We start from the raw sequence: 14,028 nt of genomic DNA on the forward strand, positions 1-14,028 counted from the left end.
ATTGTTATCTTGAATATTTGCATTTTCTGCTCCTGTCGTGGAGGTACGTTCGCCCAGAGTAGTTATGTTTCCAAATTTTGTGGAAGCTCCGATCGTAGAACTGCTTACAGCTGCACTTGAGGTGCTTTTGTTTTGTGCTGCAGAGGAAGGCGTTGTCATGCTTGCGCGAGAGGTTGTTGTTGTCGTAGTGGTTGTTTGCTGGTGCGTAAGTTTAGTTGTTTCTGGCGTGGTGGGTTGAACTGTGGTAGGCTCTGACGCTTTACTGGAGATGTCTGCTCGGTGAGATCCGCTAGGTGGCAATGTAGGCTTATCTTGTGTTTCATGAGCAACATGGCGGGTGAAAGAACCGCCGGCCGTCTCATTTTTGAATTCTGGAGCATCAGTTTTTGCTGTGCTTATCGTAGACCCACGTTCGTTCTTCGTAATTAAGCTCACGTGATCAGACGAAGTTCCTTCTGTAGAGGTGCTTCCAGCTGTACCTGAAGTACTGTTAGATGGCGTAGTAAAATATGTTGTACTCGTCGTTATAGTAGTTGTTGTAGTCGTTGTGATCTTTTGCTGACTTGTATCATTACTGGTGGCTTCAGCAGTGGTAAGTTTTTCGGTATCGTTTCTGATCGCTTCAGTGGAGCTCATGGTTCGGCGAGACTCTTCTGACGCCGAACTTGTACTTTCTTCTTTTCCGGATATAAGAGAACGAGTACTAGAACCGCCTAATGTCACATTATTGTTATCTTGAATATTTGCATTTTCTGCTCCTGTCGTGGAGGTACGTTCGCCCAGAGTAGTTATGTTTTGAAATTTTGTGGACGCTCCGATCGCCGAACTGCTTATAGCCGCACTTGAGGTGCTGTTGTTTTGTGCTGCAGAGGAAGGCGTTGTCATGCTTGCGCGGGAGGTTGTTGTTGTCGTAGTGGTTGTTTGCTTGTGCGTAACTTTAGTTATTTCTGGCGTGGTGGGTTGAACTGTTGTAGGCTCTGGCGCTTTACTGGAGTTGTCTGCTCGGTGAGATCCGCTAGGTGGCAATGTTGGTTTCTCTTCGGTTTCGTGAGCAACATGGCGGGTGAAAGAACCGTCCGCCGTCCCATTTTTGAATTCCGGAGCATCTGTTTTTGCTGTGCTTATGGTAGACCTACGTTCGTTCTTGGTAGTTAAGCTCACGTGATCAGACGAAGTGCCTTCCGTAGAGGTGCTTCCAACTGTACCTGAAGTACGGTTAGATGGCGTAGTAAAATATGTTGTACTCGTCGTTATAGTAGTTGTTGTAGTCGTTGTGGTCTTTTGCTGACTTGTATCATTACTGGTGGTTTCAGCAGTTGTAAGTTTTTCGGTATCGTTTCTGATCGCTTCAGTGGAGCTCATGGTTCGGCGAGAGTCTTCTGACGCCGAACTTGTACTTTCTTCTTTTCCGGATATAGGAGAACGAGTACTAGAACGGCCTACTGTCACATTATTGTTATCTTGAATATTTGCATTTTCTGCTCCTGTCGTTGAGGTACGTTCGCCCAGAGTAGTTATGTTTTCAAATTTTGTGGACGCTCCGATCGCCGAACTGCTTATAGCCGCACTTGAGGTGCTTTTGTTTTGTGCTGCAGAGGAAGGCGCTGTCATGCTTGCGCGAGAGGTTGTTGTGGTCGTAGTGGTTGTTTGCTTGTGCGTAAGTCTGGTTGTTTCTGGCGTGGTGGGTTGAACTGTTGTAGGCTCTGACGTTTTACTGGAGTTGTCTGCTCGGTGAGATCCGCTAGGTGGCAATGTGGATTTCTCTTCTGTTTCGTGAGAAACATAGCGAGTGAAAGAACCGTCCGCCGTCCCATTTTTGAAATCCGGAGCATCTGTTTTTGCTGTGCTTATGGTAGACCTACGTTCGTTCTTGGTAGTTAAGCTCACGTGATCAGACGAAGTCCCTTCCGTAGAGGTGCTTCCAACTGCACCTGAAGTACTGTTAGATGGCGTAGTAAAATATGTTGTGCTCGTCGTTATAGTAGTTGTTGTAGTCGTTGTGGTCTTTTGCTGACTTGTATCATTACTGGTGGTTTCAGCAGTGGTAAGTTTTTCGGTATCGTTTCTGATCGCTTCAGTGGAGTTCATGGTTCGGCGAGAGTCTTCTGACGCCGAACTTGTACTTTCTTCTGTTCCGGATGCAAGAGAACGAGTACTAGAACCGCCTACTGTCACATTATTGTTATCTTGAATATTTGCATTTTCTGCTCCTGTCGTGGAGGTACCTCCGCCCAGAGTAGTTATGTTTTCAAATTTTGTGGACGCTCCGATTGCCGAACTGCTTATAGCCGCACTTGAGGTGCTGTTGTTTTGGGCTGCAGAGGAAGGCGTTGTCATCTTTGCGCGAGAGGTTGTTGTGGTCGTAGTGGTTGTTTGCTGGTGTGTAAGTTTAGTTGTTTCTGGCGTGGTGGGTTGAACTGTGATAGGCTCTGACGCTTTACTGGAGTTGTCTGCTCGGTGAGATCCGCTAGGTGGCAATGTAGGCTTATCTTGTGTTTCGTGAGCAACATGGCGGGTGAAAGAACCGCCGGCCGTCTCATTTTTGAATTCTGGAGCATCAGTTTTTGCTGTGCTTATCGTAGACCCACGTTCGTTCTTCGTAATTAAGCTCACGTGATCAGACGAAGTTCCTTCTGTAGAGGTGCTTCCAGCTGTACCTGAAGTACTGTTAGATGGCGTAGTAAAATATGTTGTACTCGTCGTTATAGTAGTTGTTGTAGTCGTTGTGGTCTTTTGCTGACTTGTATCATTACTGGTGGCTTCAGCAGTGGTAAGTTTTTCGGTATCGTTTCTGATCGCTTCAGTGGAGCTCATGGTTCGGCGAGACTCTTCTGACGCCGAACTTGTACTTTCTTCTTTTCCGGATATAAGAGAACGAGTACTAGAACCGCCTAATGTCACATTATTGTTATCTTGAATATTTGCATTTTCTGCTCCTGTCGTGGAGGTACGTTCGCCCAGAGTAGTTATGTTTTCAAATTTTGTGGACGCTCCGATCGCCGAACTGCTTATAGCCTCACTTGAGGTGCTGTTGTTTTGTGCTGCAGAGGAAGGCGTTGTCATGCTTGCGCGGGAGGTTGTTGTTGTCGTAGTGGTTGTTTGCTTGTGCGTAACTTTAGTTATTTCTGGCGTGGTGGGTTGAACTGTTGTAGGCTCTGGCGCTTTACTGGAGTTGTCTGCTCGGTGAGATCCGCTAGGTGGCAATGTTGGTTTCTCTTCGGTTTCGTGAGCAACATGGCGGGTGAAAGAACCGTCCGCCGTCCCATTTTTGAATTCCGGAGCATCTGTTTTTGCTGTGCTTATGGTAGACCTACGTTCGTTCTTGGTAGTTAAGCTCACGTGATCAGACGAAGTCCCTTCCGTAGAGGTGCTTCCAACTGTACCTGAAGTACGGTTAGATGGCGTAGTAAAATATGTTGTACTCGTCGTTATAGTAGTTGTTGTAGTCGTTGTGGTCTTTTGCTGACTTGTATCATTACTGGTGGTTTCAGCAGTTGTAAGTTTTTCGGTATCGTTTCTGATCGCTTCAGTGGAGCTCATGGTTCGGCGAGAGTCTTCTGACGCCGAACTTGTACTTTCTTCTTTTCCGGATATAGGAGAACGAGTACTAGAACGGCCTACTGTCACATTATTGTTATCTTGAATATTTGCATTTTCTGCTCCTGTCGTTGAGGTACGTTCGCCCAGAGTAGTTATGTTTTCAAATTTTGTGGACGCTCCGATCGCCGAACTGCTTATAGCCGCACTTGAGGTGCTTTTGTTTTGTGCTGCAGAGGAAGGCGCTGTCATGCTTGCGCGAGAGGTTGTTGTGGTCGTAGTGGTTGTTTGCTTGTGCGTAAGTCTGGTTGTTTCTGGCGTGGTGGGTTGAACTGTTGTAGGCTCTGACGTTTTACTGGAGTTGTCTGCTCGGTGAGATCCGCTAGGTGGCAATGTGGATTTCTCTTCTGTTTCGTGAGAAACATAGCGGGTGAAAGAACCGTCCGCCGTCCCATTTTTGAAATCCGGAGCATCTGTTTTTGCTGTGCTTATGGTAGACCTACGTTCGTTCTTGGTAGTTAAGCTCACGTGATCAGACGAAGTCCCTTCCGTAGAGGTGCTTCCAACTGCACCTGAAGTACTGTTAGATGGCGTAGTAAAATATGTTGTGCTCGTCGTTATAGTAGTTGTTGTAGTCGTTGTGGTCTTTTGCTGACTTGTATCATTACTGGTGGTTTCAGCAGTGGTAAGTTTTTCGATATAGTTTCTGATCGCTTCAGTGGAGTTCATGGTTCGGCGAGAGTCTTCTGACGCCGAACTTGTACTTTCTTCTTTTCCGGATATAAGAGAACGAGTACTAGAACCGCCTACTGTCACATTATTGTTATCTTGAATATTTGCATTTTCTGCTCCTGTCGTGGAGGTACGTTCGCCCAGAGTAGTTATGTTTTCAAATTTTGTGGACGCTCCGATCGCCGAACTGCTTATAGCCGCCCTTGAGGTGCTGTTGTTTTGTGCTGCAGAGGAAGGCGTTGTCATGCTTGCGCGGGAGGTTGTTGTTGTCGTAGTGGTTGTTTGCTTGTGCGTAACTTTAGTTGTTTCTGGCGTGGTGGGTTGAACTGTTGTAGGCTCTGGCGCTTTACTGGAGTTGTCTGCTCGCTGAGATCCGCTAGGTGGCAATGTTGGTTTCTCTTCGGTTTCGTGAGCAACATGGCGGGTGAAAGAACCGTCCGCCGTCCCATTTTTGAATTCCGGAGCATCTGTTTTTGCTGTGCTTATGGTAGACCTACGTTCGTTCTTGGTAGTTAAGCTCACGTGATCAGACGAAGTCCCTTCCGTAGAGGTGCTTCCAACTGTACCTGAAGTACTGTTAGATGGCGTAGTAAAATATGTTGTACTCGTCGTTATAGTAGTTGTTGTAGTCGTTGTGGTCTTTTGCTGACTTGTATCATTACTGGTGGTTTCAGCAGTTGTAAGTTTTTCGGTATCGTTTCTGATCGCTTCAGTGGAGCTCATGGTTCGGCGAGAGTCTTCTGACGCCGAACTTGTACTTTCTTCTGTTCCGGATGCAAGAGAACGAGTACTAGAACCGCCTACTGTCACATTATTGTGATCTTGAATATTTGCATTTTCTGCTCCTGTCGTGGAGGTACGTTCGCCCAGAGTAGTTATGTTTTCAAATTTTGTGGAAGCTCCGATCGCCGAACTGCTTATAGCCGCACTTGAGGTGCTGTTGTTTTGTGCTGCAGAGGAAGGCGTTGTCATGCTTGCGCGAGAGGTTGTGGTCGTAGTGGTTGTTTGCTGGTGCGTAAGTTTAGTTGTTTCTGGTGTGGTGGGTTGCAATGTTGTAGGCTCTGACGCTTTACTGGAGTTGTCTGCTCGGTGAGATCCGCTAGGTGGCATGGTAGGTTTATCTTCTGTTTCGTGAGCAACATAGCGGGTGAAAGAACCGTCGGCCGTCCCATTTTTGAATTCCGGAGCATCTGTTTTTGCTTTGCTTATGGTAGACCTACGTTCGTTCTTGGTAGAGAAGCTCACGTGATCAGACGAAGTCCCTTCTGTAGACGTGCTTCCAACTGTACCTGAAGTACTGTTAGATGGCGTAGTAAAATATGTTGTACTCGTCGTTATAGTAGTTGTTGTAGTCGTTGTGGTCTTTTGCTGACTTGTATCATTACTGGTGGTTTCAGCAGTGGTAAGTTTTTCGGTATCGTTTCTGATCGCTTCAGTGGAGCTCATGGTTCGGCGAGAGTCTTCTGACGCCGAACTTGTACTTTCTTCTTTTCCGGATATAAGAGAACGAGTACTAGAACCGCCTACTGTCACATTATTGTTATCTTGAATATTTGCATTTTCTGCTCCTGTCGTGGAGGTACCTTCGCCCAGAGTAGTTATGTTTTCAAATTTTGTGGACGCTCCGATTGCCGAACTGCTTATAGCCGCACTTGAGGTGCTGTTGTTTTGGGCTGCAGAGGAAGGCGTTGTCATCTTTGCGCGAGAGGTTGTTGTGGTCGTAGTGGTTGTTTGCTGGTGTGTAAGTTTAGTTGTTTCTGGCGTGGTGGGTTGAACTGTGATAGGCTCTGACGCTTTACTGGAGTTGTCTGCCCGGTGAGATCCGCTAGGTGGCAATGTAGGCTTATCTTGTGTTTCGTGAGCAACATGGCGGGTGAAAGAACCGCCGGCCGTCTCATTTTTGAATTCTGGAGCATCAGTTTTTGCTGTGCTTATCGTAGACCCACGTTCGTTCTTCGTAATTAAGCTCACGTGATCAGACGAAGTTCCTTCTGTAGAGGTGCTTCCAGCTGTACCTGAAGTACTGTTAGATGGCGTAGTAAAATATGTTGTACTCGTCGTTATAGTAGTTGTTGTAGTCGTTGTGGTCTTTTGCTGACTTGTATCATTACTGGTGGCTTCAGCAGTGGTAAGTTTTTCGGTATCGTTTCTGATCGCTTCAGTGGAGCTCATGGTTCGGCGAGAGTCTTCTGACGCCGAACTTGTACTTTCTTCTTTTCCGGATATAAGAGAACGAGTACTAGAACCGCCTACTGTCACATTATTGTTATCTTGAATATTTGCATTTTCTGCTCCTGCCGTGGAGGTACGTTCGCCCAGAGTAGTTATGTTTTCAAATTTTGTGGACGCTCCGATCGCCGAACTGCTTATAGCCGCCCTTGAGGTGCTGTTGTTTTGTGCTGCAGAGGAAGGCGTTGTCATGCTTGCGCGAGAGGTTGTTGTTGTCGTAGTGGTTGTTTGCTTGTGCGTAACTTTAGTTGTTTCTGGCGTGGTGGGTTGAACTGTTGTAGGCTCTGGCGCTTTACTGGAGTTGTCTGCTCGGTGAGATCCGCTAGGTGGCAATGTTGGTTTCTCTTCGGTTTCGTGAGCAACATGGCGGGTGAAAGAACCGTCCGCCGTCCCATTTTTGAATTCCGGAGCATCTGTTTTTGCTGTGCTTATGGTAGACCTACGTTCGTTCTTGGTAGTTAAGCTCACGTGATCAGACGAAGTCCCTTCCGTAGAGGTGCTTCCAACTGTACCTGAAGTACTGTTAGATGGCGTAGTAAAATATGTTGTACTCGTCGTTATAGTAGTTGTTGTAGTCGTTGTGGTCTTTTGCTGACTTGTATCATTACTGGTGGTTTCAGCAGTTGTAAGTTTTTCGGTATCGTTTCTGATCGCTTCAGTGGAGCTCATGGTTCGGCGAGAGTCTTCTGACGCCGAACTTGTACTTTCTTCTGTTCCGGATGCAAGAGAACGAGTACTAGAACCGCCTACTGTCACATTATTGTGATCTTGAATATTTGCATTTTCTGCTCCTGTCGTGGAGGTACGTTCGCCCAGAGTAGTTATGTTTTCAAATTTTGTGGAAGCTCCGATCGCCGAACTGCTTATAGCCGCACTTGAGGTGCTGTTGTTTTGTGCTGCAGAGGAAGGCGTTGTCATGCTTGCGCGAGAGGTTGTGGTCGTAGTGGTTGTTTGCTGGTGCGTAAGTTTAGTTGTTTCTGGTGTGGTGGGTTGCAATGTTGTAGGCTCTGACGCTTTACTGGAGTTGTCTGCTCGGTGAGATCCGCTAGGTGGCATGGTAGGTTTATCTTCTGTTTCGTGAGCAACATAGCGGGTGAAAGAACCGTCGGCCGTCCCATTTTTGAATTCCGGAGCATCTGTTTTTGCTTTGCTTATGGTAGACCTACGTTCGTTCTTGGTAGATAAGCTCACGTGATCAGAGGAAGTCCCTTCTGTAGACGTGCTTCCAACTGTACCTGAAGTACTGTTAGATGGCGTAGTAAAATATGTTGTACTCGTCGTTATAGTAGTTGTTGTAGTCGTTGTGGTCTTTTGCTGACTTGTATCATTACTGGTGGTTTCAGCAGTGGTAAGTTTTTCGGTATCGTTTCTGATCGCTTCAGTGGAGCTCATGGTTCGGCGAGAGTCTTCTGACGCCGAACTTGTACTTTCTTCTTTTCCGGATATAAGAGAACGAGTACTAGAACCGCCTACTGTCACATTATTGTTATCTTGAATATTTGCATTTTCTGCTCCTGTCGTGGAGGTACCTTCGCCCAGAGTAGTTATGTTTTCAAATTTTGTGGACGCTCCGATTGCCGAACTGCTTATAGCCGCACTTGAGGTGCTGTTGTTTTGGGCTGCAGAGGAAGGCGTTGTCATCTTTGCGCGAGAGGTTGTTGTGGTCGTAGTGGTTGTTTGCTGGTGTGTAAGTTTAGTTGTTTCTGGCGTGGTGGGTTGAACTGTGATAGGCTCTGACGCTTTACTGGAGTTGTCTGCCCGGTGAGATCCGCTAGGTGGCAATGTAGGCTTATCTTGTGTTTCGTGAGCAACATGGCGGGTGAAAGAACCGCCGGCCGTCTCATTTTTGAATTCTGGAGCATCAGTTTTTGCTGTGCTTATCGTAGACCCACGTTCGTTCTTCGTAAATAAGCTCACGTGATCAGACGAAGTTCCTTCTGTAGAGGTGCTTCCAGCTGTACCTGAAGTACTGTTAGATGGCGTAGTAAAATATGTTGTACTCGTCGTTATAGTAGTTGTAGTCGTTGTGGTCTTTTGCTGACTTGTATCATTACTGGTGGCTTCAGCAGTGGTAAGTTTTTCGGTATCGTTTCTGATCGCTTCAGTGGAGCTCATGGTTCGGCGAGAGTCTTCTGACGCCGAACTTGTACTTTCTTCTTTTCCGGATATAAGAGAACGAGTACTAGAACGGCCTACTGTCACATTATTGTTATCTTGAATATTTGCATTTTCTGCTCCTGTCGTTGAGGTACGTTCGCCCAGAGTAGTTATGTTTTCAAATTTTGTGGACGCTCCGATCGCCGAACTGCTTATAGCCGCACTTGAGGTGCTGTTGTTTTGTGCTGCAGAAAAAGGCGTTGTCATGCTTGCGCGAGAGGTTGTGGTCGTAGTGGTTGTTTGCTGGTGCGTAAGTTTAGTTGTTTCTGGTGTGGTGGGTTGCAATGTTGTAGGCTCTGACGCTTTACTGGAGTTGTCTGCTCGGTGAGATCCGCTAGGTGGCATGGTAGGTTTATCTTCTGTTTCGTGAGCAACATAGCGGGTGAAAGAACCGTCGGCCGTCCCATTTTTGAATTCCGGAGCATCTGTTTTTGCTTTGCTTATGGTAGACCTACGTTCGTTCTTGGTAGATAAGCTCACGTGATCAGACGAAGCCCCTTCTGTAGACGTGCTTCCAACTGTACCTGAAGTACTGTTAGATGGCGTAGTAAAATATGTTGTACTCGTCGTTATAGTAGTTGTTGTAGTCGTTGTGGTCTTTTGCTGACTTGTATCATTACTGGTGGTTTCAGCAGTGGTAAGTTTTTCGGTATCGTTTCTGATCGCTTCAGTGGAGCTCATGGTTCGGCGAGAGTCTTCTGACGCCGAACTTGTACTTTCTTCTTTTCCGGATATAAGAGAACGAGTACTAGAACCGCCTACTGTCACATTATTGTTATCTTGAATATTTGCATTTTCTGCTCCTGTCGTGGAGGTACCTTCGCCCAGAGTAGTTATGTTTTCAAATTTTGTGGACGCTCCGATTGCCGAACTGCTTATAGCCGCACTTGAGGTGCTGTTGTTTTGGGCTGCAGAGGAAGGCGCTGTCATGTTTGCGCGAGAGGTTGTTGTGGTCGTAGTGGTTGTTTGCTTGTGCGTAAGTCTGTTTGTTTCTGGCGTGGTGGGTTGAACTGTTGTAGGCTCTGACGTTTTACTGGAGTTGTCTGCTCGGTGAGATCCGCTAGGTGGCAATGTGGATTTCTCTTCTGTTTCGTGAGAAACATAGCGGGTGAAAGAACCGTCCGCCGTCCCATTTTTGAAATCCGGAGCGTCTGTTTTTGCTGTGCTTATGGTAGACCTACGTTCGTTCTTGGTAGTTAAGCTCACGTGATCAGACGAAGTCCCTTCCGTAGAGGTGCTTCCAACTGTACCTGAAGTACTGTTAGATGGCGTAGTAAAATATGTTGTACTCGTCGTTATAGTAGTTGTTGTAGTCGTTCTGGTCTTTTGCTGACTTGTATCATTACTGGTGGTTTCAGCAGTGGTAAGTTTTTCGGTATCGTTTCTGATCGCTTCAGTGGAGCTCATGGTTCGGCGAGAGTCTTCTGACGCCGAACTTGTACTTTCTTCTTTTCCGGATATAAGAGAACGAGTACTAGAACCGCCTACTGTCATATTATTGTTATCTTGAATATTTGCATTTTCTGCTCCTGTCGTGGAGGTACCTTCGCCCAGAGTAGTTATGTCTTGAAGTTTTGTGGACGCTCCGATCGCCGAACTGCTTATAGCCGCACTTGAGGTGCTGTTGTTTTGGGCTGCAGAGGAAGGCGTTGTCATGTTTGCGCGAGAGGTTGTTGTGGTAGTAGTGGTTGTTTGCTGGTGTGTAAGTTTAGTTGTTTCTGGCGTGGTGGGTTGAACTGTGGTAGGCTCTGACGCTTTACTGGAGTTGTCTGCTCGGTGAGATCCGCTAGGTGGCAATGTAGGCTTATCTTGTGTTTCGTGAGCAACATGGCGGGTGAAAGAACCGCCGGCCGTCTCATTTTTGAATTCTGGAGCATCAGTTTTTGCTGTGCTTATCGTAGACCCACGTTCGTTCTTCGTAATTAAGCTCACGTGATCAGACGAAGTTCCTTCTGTAGAGGTGCTTCCAGCTGTACCTGAAGTACTGTTAGATGGCGTAGTAAAATATGTTGTACTCGTCGTTATAGTAGTTTTTGTAGTCGTTGTGGTCTTTTGCTGACTTGTATCATTACTGGTGGCTTCAGCAGTGGTAATTTTTTCGGTATCGTTTCTGATCGCTTCAGTGGAGCTCATGGTTCGGCGAGAGTCTTCTGACGCCGAACTTGTACTTTCTTCTTTTCCGGATATAAGAGAACGAGTACTAGAACCGCCTACTGTCACATTACTGTTATCTTGAATATTTGCATTTTCTGCCCCTGTCGTGGAGGTACGTTCGCCCAGAGTAGTTATGTTTTCAAATTTTGTGGACGCTCCGATCGCCGAACTGCTTATAGCCGCCCTTGAGGTGCTGTTGTTTTGTGCTGCAGAGGAAGGCGTTGTCATGCTTGCGCGAGAGGTTGTTGTTGTCGTAGTGGTTGTTTGCTTGTGCGTAACTTTAGTTGTTTCTGGCGTGGTGGATTGAACTGTTGTAGGCTCTGGCGCTTTACTGGAGTTGTCTGCTCGGTGAGATCCGCTAGGTGGCAATGTTGGTTTCTCTTCGGTTTCGTGAGCAACATGGCGGGTGAAAGAACCGTCCGCCGTCCCATTTTTGAATTCCGGAGCATCTATTTTTGCTGTGCTTATGGTAGACCTACGTTCGGTCTTGGTAGTTAAGCTCACGTGATCAGACGAAGTCCCTTCCGTAGAGGTGCTTCCAACTGTACCTGAAGTACTGTTAGATGGCGTAGTAAAATATGTTGTACTCGTCGTTATAGTAGTTGTTGTAGTCGTTGTGGTCTTTTGCTGACTTGTATCATTACTGGTGGTTTCAGCAGTTGTAAGTTTTTCGGTATCGTTTCTGATCGCTTCAGTGGAGCTCATGGTTCGGCGAGAGTCTTCTGACGCCGAACTTGTACTTTCTTCTTTTCCGGATATAAGAGAACGAGTACTAGAACGGCCTACTGTCACATTATTGTTATCTTGAATATTTGCATTTTCTGCTCCTGTCGTTGAGGTACGTTCGCCCAGAGTAGTTATGTTTTCAAATTTTGTGGACGCTCCGATCGCCGAACTGCTTATAGCCGCACTTGAGGTGCTTTTGTTTTGTGCTGCAGAGGAAGGCGCTGTCATGCTTGCGCGAGAGGTTGTTGTGGTCGTAGTGGTTGTTTGCTTGTGCGTAAGTCTGGTTGTTTCTGGCGTGGTGGGTTGAACTGTTGTAGGCTCTGACGTTTTACTGGAGTTGTCTGCTCGGTGAGATCCGCTAGGTGGCAATGTGGATTTCTCTTCTGTTTCGTAAGAAACATAGCGGGTGAAAGAACCGTCCGCCGTCCCATTTTTGAAATCCGGAGCGTCTGTTTTTGCTGTGCTTATGGTAGACCTACGTTCGTTCTTGGTAGTTAAGCTCACGTGATCAGACGAAGTCCCTTCCGTAGAGGTGCTTCCAACTGTACCTGAAGTACTGTTAGATGGCGTAGTAAAATATGTTGTACTCGTCGTTATAGTAGTTGTTGTAGTCGTTGTGGTCTTTTGCTGACTTATATCATTACTGGTGGTTTCAGCAGTTGTAAGTTTTTCGGTATCGTTTCTGATCGCTTCAGTGGAGCTCATGGTTCGGCGAGAGTCTTCTGACGCCGAGCTTGTACTTTCTTCTTTTCCGGATATAAGAGAACGAGTACTAGAACCGCCTACTGTCACATTATTGTTATCTTGAATATTTGCATTTTCTGCTCCTGTCGTGGAGGTACGTTCGCCCAGAGTAGTTATGTTTTCAAATTTTGTGGACGCTCCGATCGCCGAACTGCTTATAGCCGCCCTTGAGGTGCTGTTGTTTTGTGCTGCAGAGGAAGGCGTTGTCATGCTTGCGCGAGAGGTTGTTGTTGTCGTAGTGGTTGTTTGCTTGTGCGTAACTTTAGTTGTTTCTGGCGTGGTGGATTGAACTGTTGTAGGCTCTGGCGCTTTACTGGAGTTGTCTGCTCGGTGAGATCCGCTAGGTGGCAATGTTGGTTTCTCTTCGGTTTCGTGAGCAACATGGCGGGTGAAAGAACCGTCCGCCGTCCCATTTTTGAATTCCGGAGCATCTGTTTTTGCTGTGCTTATGGTAGACCTACGTTCGTTCTTGGTAGTTAAGCTCACGTGATCAGACGAAGTCCCTTCCGTAGTGGTGCTTCCAACTGTACCTGAAGTACTGTTAGATGGCGTAGTAAAATATGTTGTACTCGTCGTTATAGTAGTTGTTGTAGTCGTTGTGGTCTTTTGCTGACTTGTATCATTACTGGTGGTTTCAGCAGTTGTAAGTTTTTCGGTATCGTTTCTGATCGCTTCAGTGGAGCTCATGGTTCGGTGAGAGTCTTCTGACGCCGAACTTGCACTTTCTTCTGTTCCGGATGTAAGAGAACGAGTACTAGAACCGCCTACTGTCACATCATTGTTATCTTGAATATTTGCATTTTCTGCTCCTGTCGTGGTGGTACGTTCGCCCAGAGTAGTTATGTTTTCAAATTTTGTGGAAGCTCCGATCGCCGAACTGCTTATAGCCGCACTTGAGGTGCTGTTGTTTTGTGCTGCAGAGGAAGGCGTTGTCATGCTTGCGCGAGAGGTTGTGGTCGTAGTGGTTGTTTGCTGGTGCGTAAGTTTAGTTGTTTCTGGTGTGGTGGGTTGCAATGTTGTAGGCTCTGACGCTTTACTGGAGTTGTCTGCTCGGTGAGATCCGCTAGGTGGCATGGTAGGTTTATCTTCTGTTTCGTGAGCAACATAGCGGGTGAAAGAACCGTCGGCCGTCCCATTTTTGAATTCCGGAGCATCTGTTTTTGCTTTGCTTATGGTAGACCTACGTTCGTTCTTGGTAGATAAGCTCACGTGATCAGAGGAAGTCCCTTCTGTAGACGTGCTTCCAACTGTACCTGAAGTACTGTTAGATGGCGTAGTAAAATATGTTGTACTCGTCGTTATAGTAGTTGTTGTAGTCGTTGTGGTCTTTTGCTGACTTGTATCATTACTGGTGGTTTCAGCAGTGGTAAGTTTTTCGGTATCGTTTCTGATCGCTTCAGTGGAGCTCATGGTTCGGCGAGAGTCTTCTGACGCCGAACTTGTACTTTCTTCTTTTCCGGATATAAGAGAACGAGTACTAGAACCGCCTACTGTCACATTATTGTTATCTTGAATATTTGCATTTTCTGCTCCTGTCGTGGAGGTACCTTCGCCCAGAGTAGTTATGTTTTCAAATTTTGTGGACGCTCCGATTGCCGAACTGCTTATAGCCGCACTTGAGGTGCTGTTGTTTTGGGCTGCAGAGGAAGGCGTTGTCATCTTTGCGCGAGAGGTTGTTGTGGTCGTAGTGGTTGTTTGCTGGTGTGTAAGTTTAGTTGTTTCTGGCGTGGTGGGTTGAACTGTGATAGG

At 46.6% G+C, this 14,028-nt stretch overlaps 1 protein-coding gene across 1 annotated transcript in view; it reads right to left on the bottom strand.

The window, feature by feature from the left end:
• Positions 1–2,248: 2,248 nt before the first annotated feature.
• Positions 2,249–14,028, bottom strand: part of LOC126532076 (uncharacterized) — a 34,091-nt gene continuing 22,311 nt past the window's right edge. The window contains exons 4-6 of the mRNA XM_072288355.1: positions 12,378–12,551; positions 3,468–3,581; positions 2,249–2,376 (exon numbers count right to left, since the gene is read on the bottom strand). Coding sequence (XP_072144456.1) covers positions 2,249–2,376; positions 3,468–3,581; positions 12,378–12,551 — 416 coding nt within the window. The remainder of the gene's footprint in view (positions 2,377–3,467; positions 3,582–12,377; positions 12,552–14,028) is intronic.

This window comes from Dermacentor andersoni, chromosome 5 (genome assembly GCF_023375885.2).
Source record: "Dermacentor andersoni chromosome 5, qqDerAnde1_hic_scaffold, whole genome shotgun sequence".
Lineage (NCBI taxonomy): Eukaryota > Metazoa > Arthropoda > Arachnida > Ixodida > Ixodidae > Dermacentor > Dermacentor andersoni.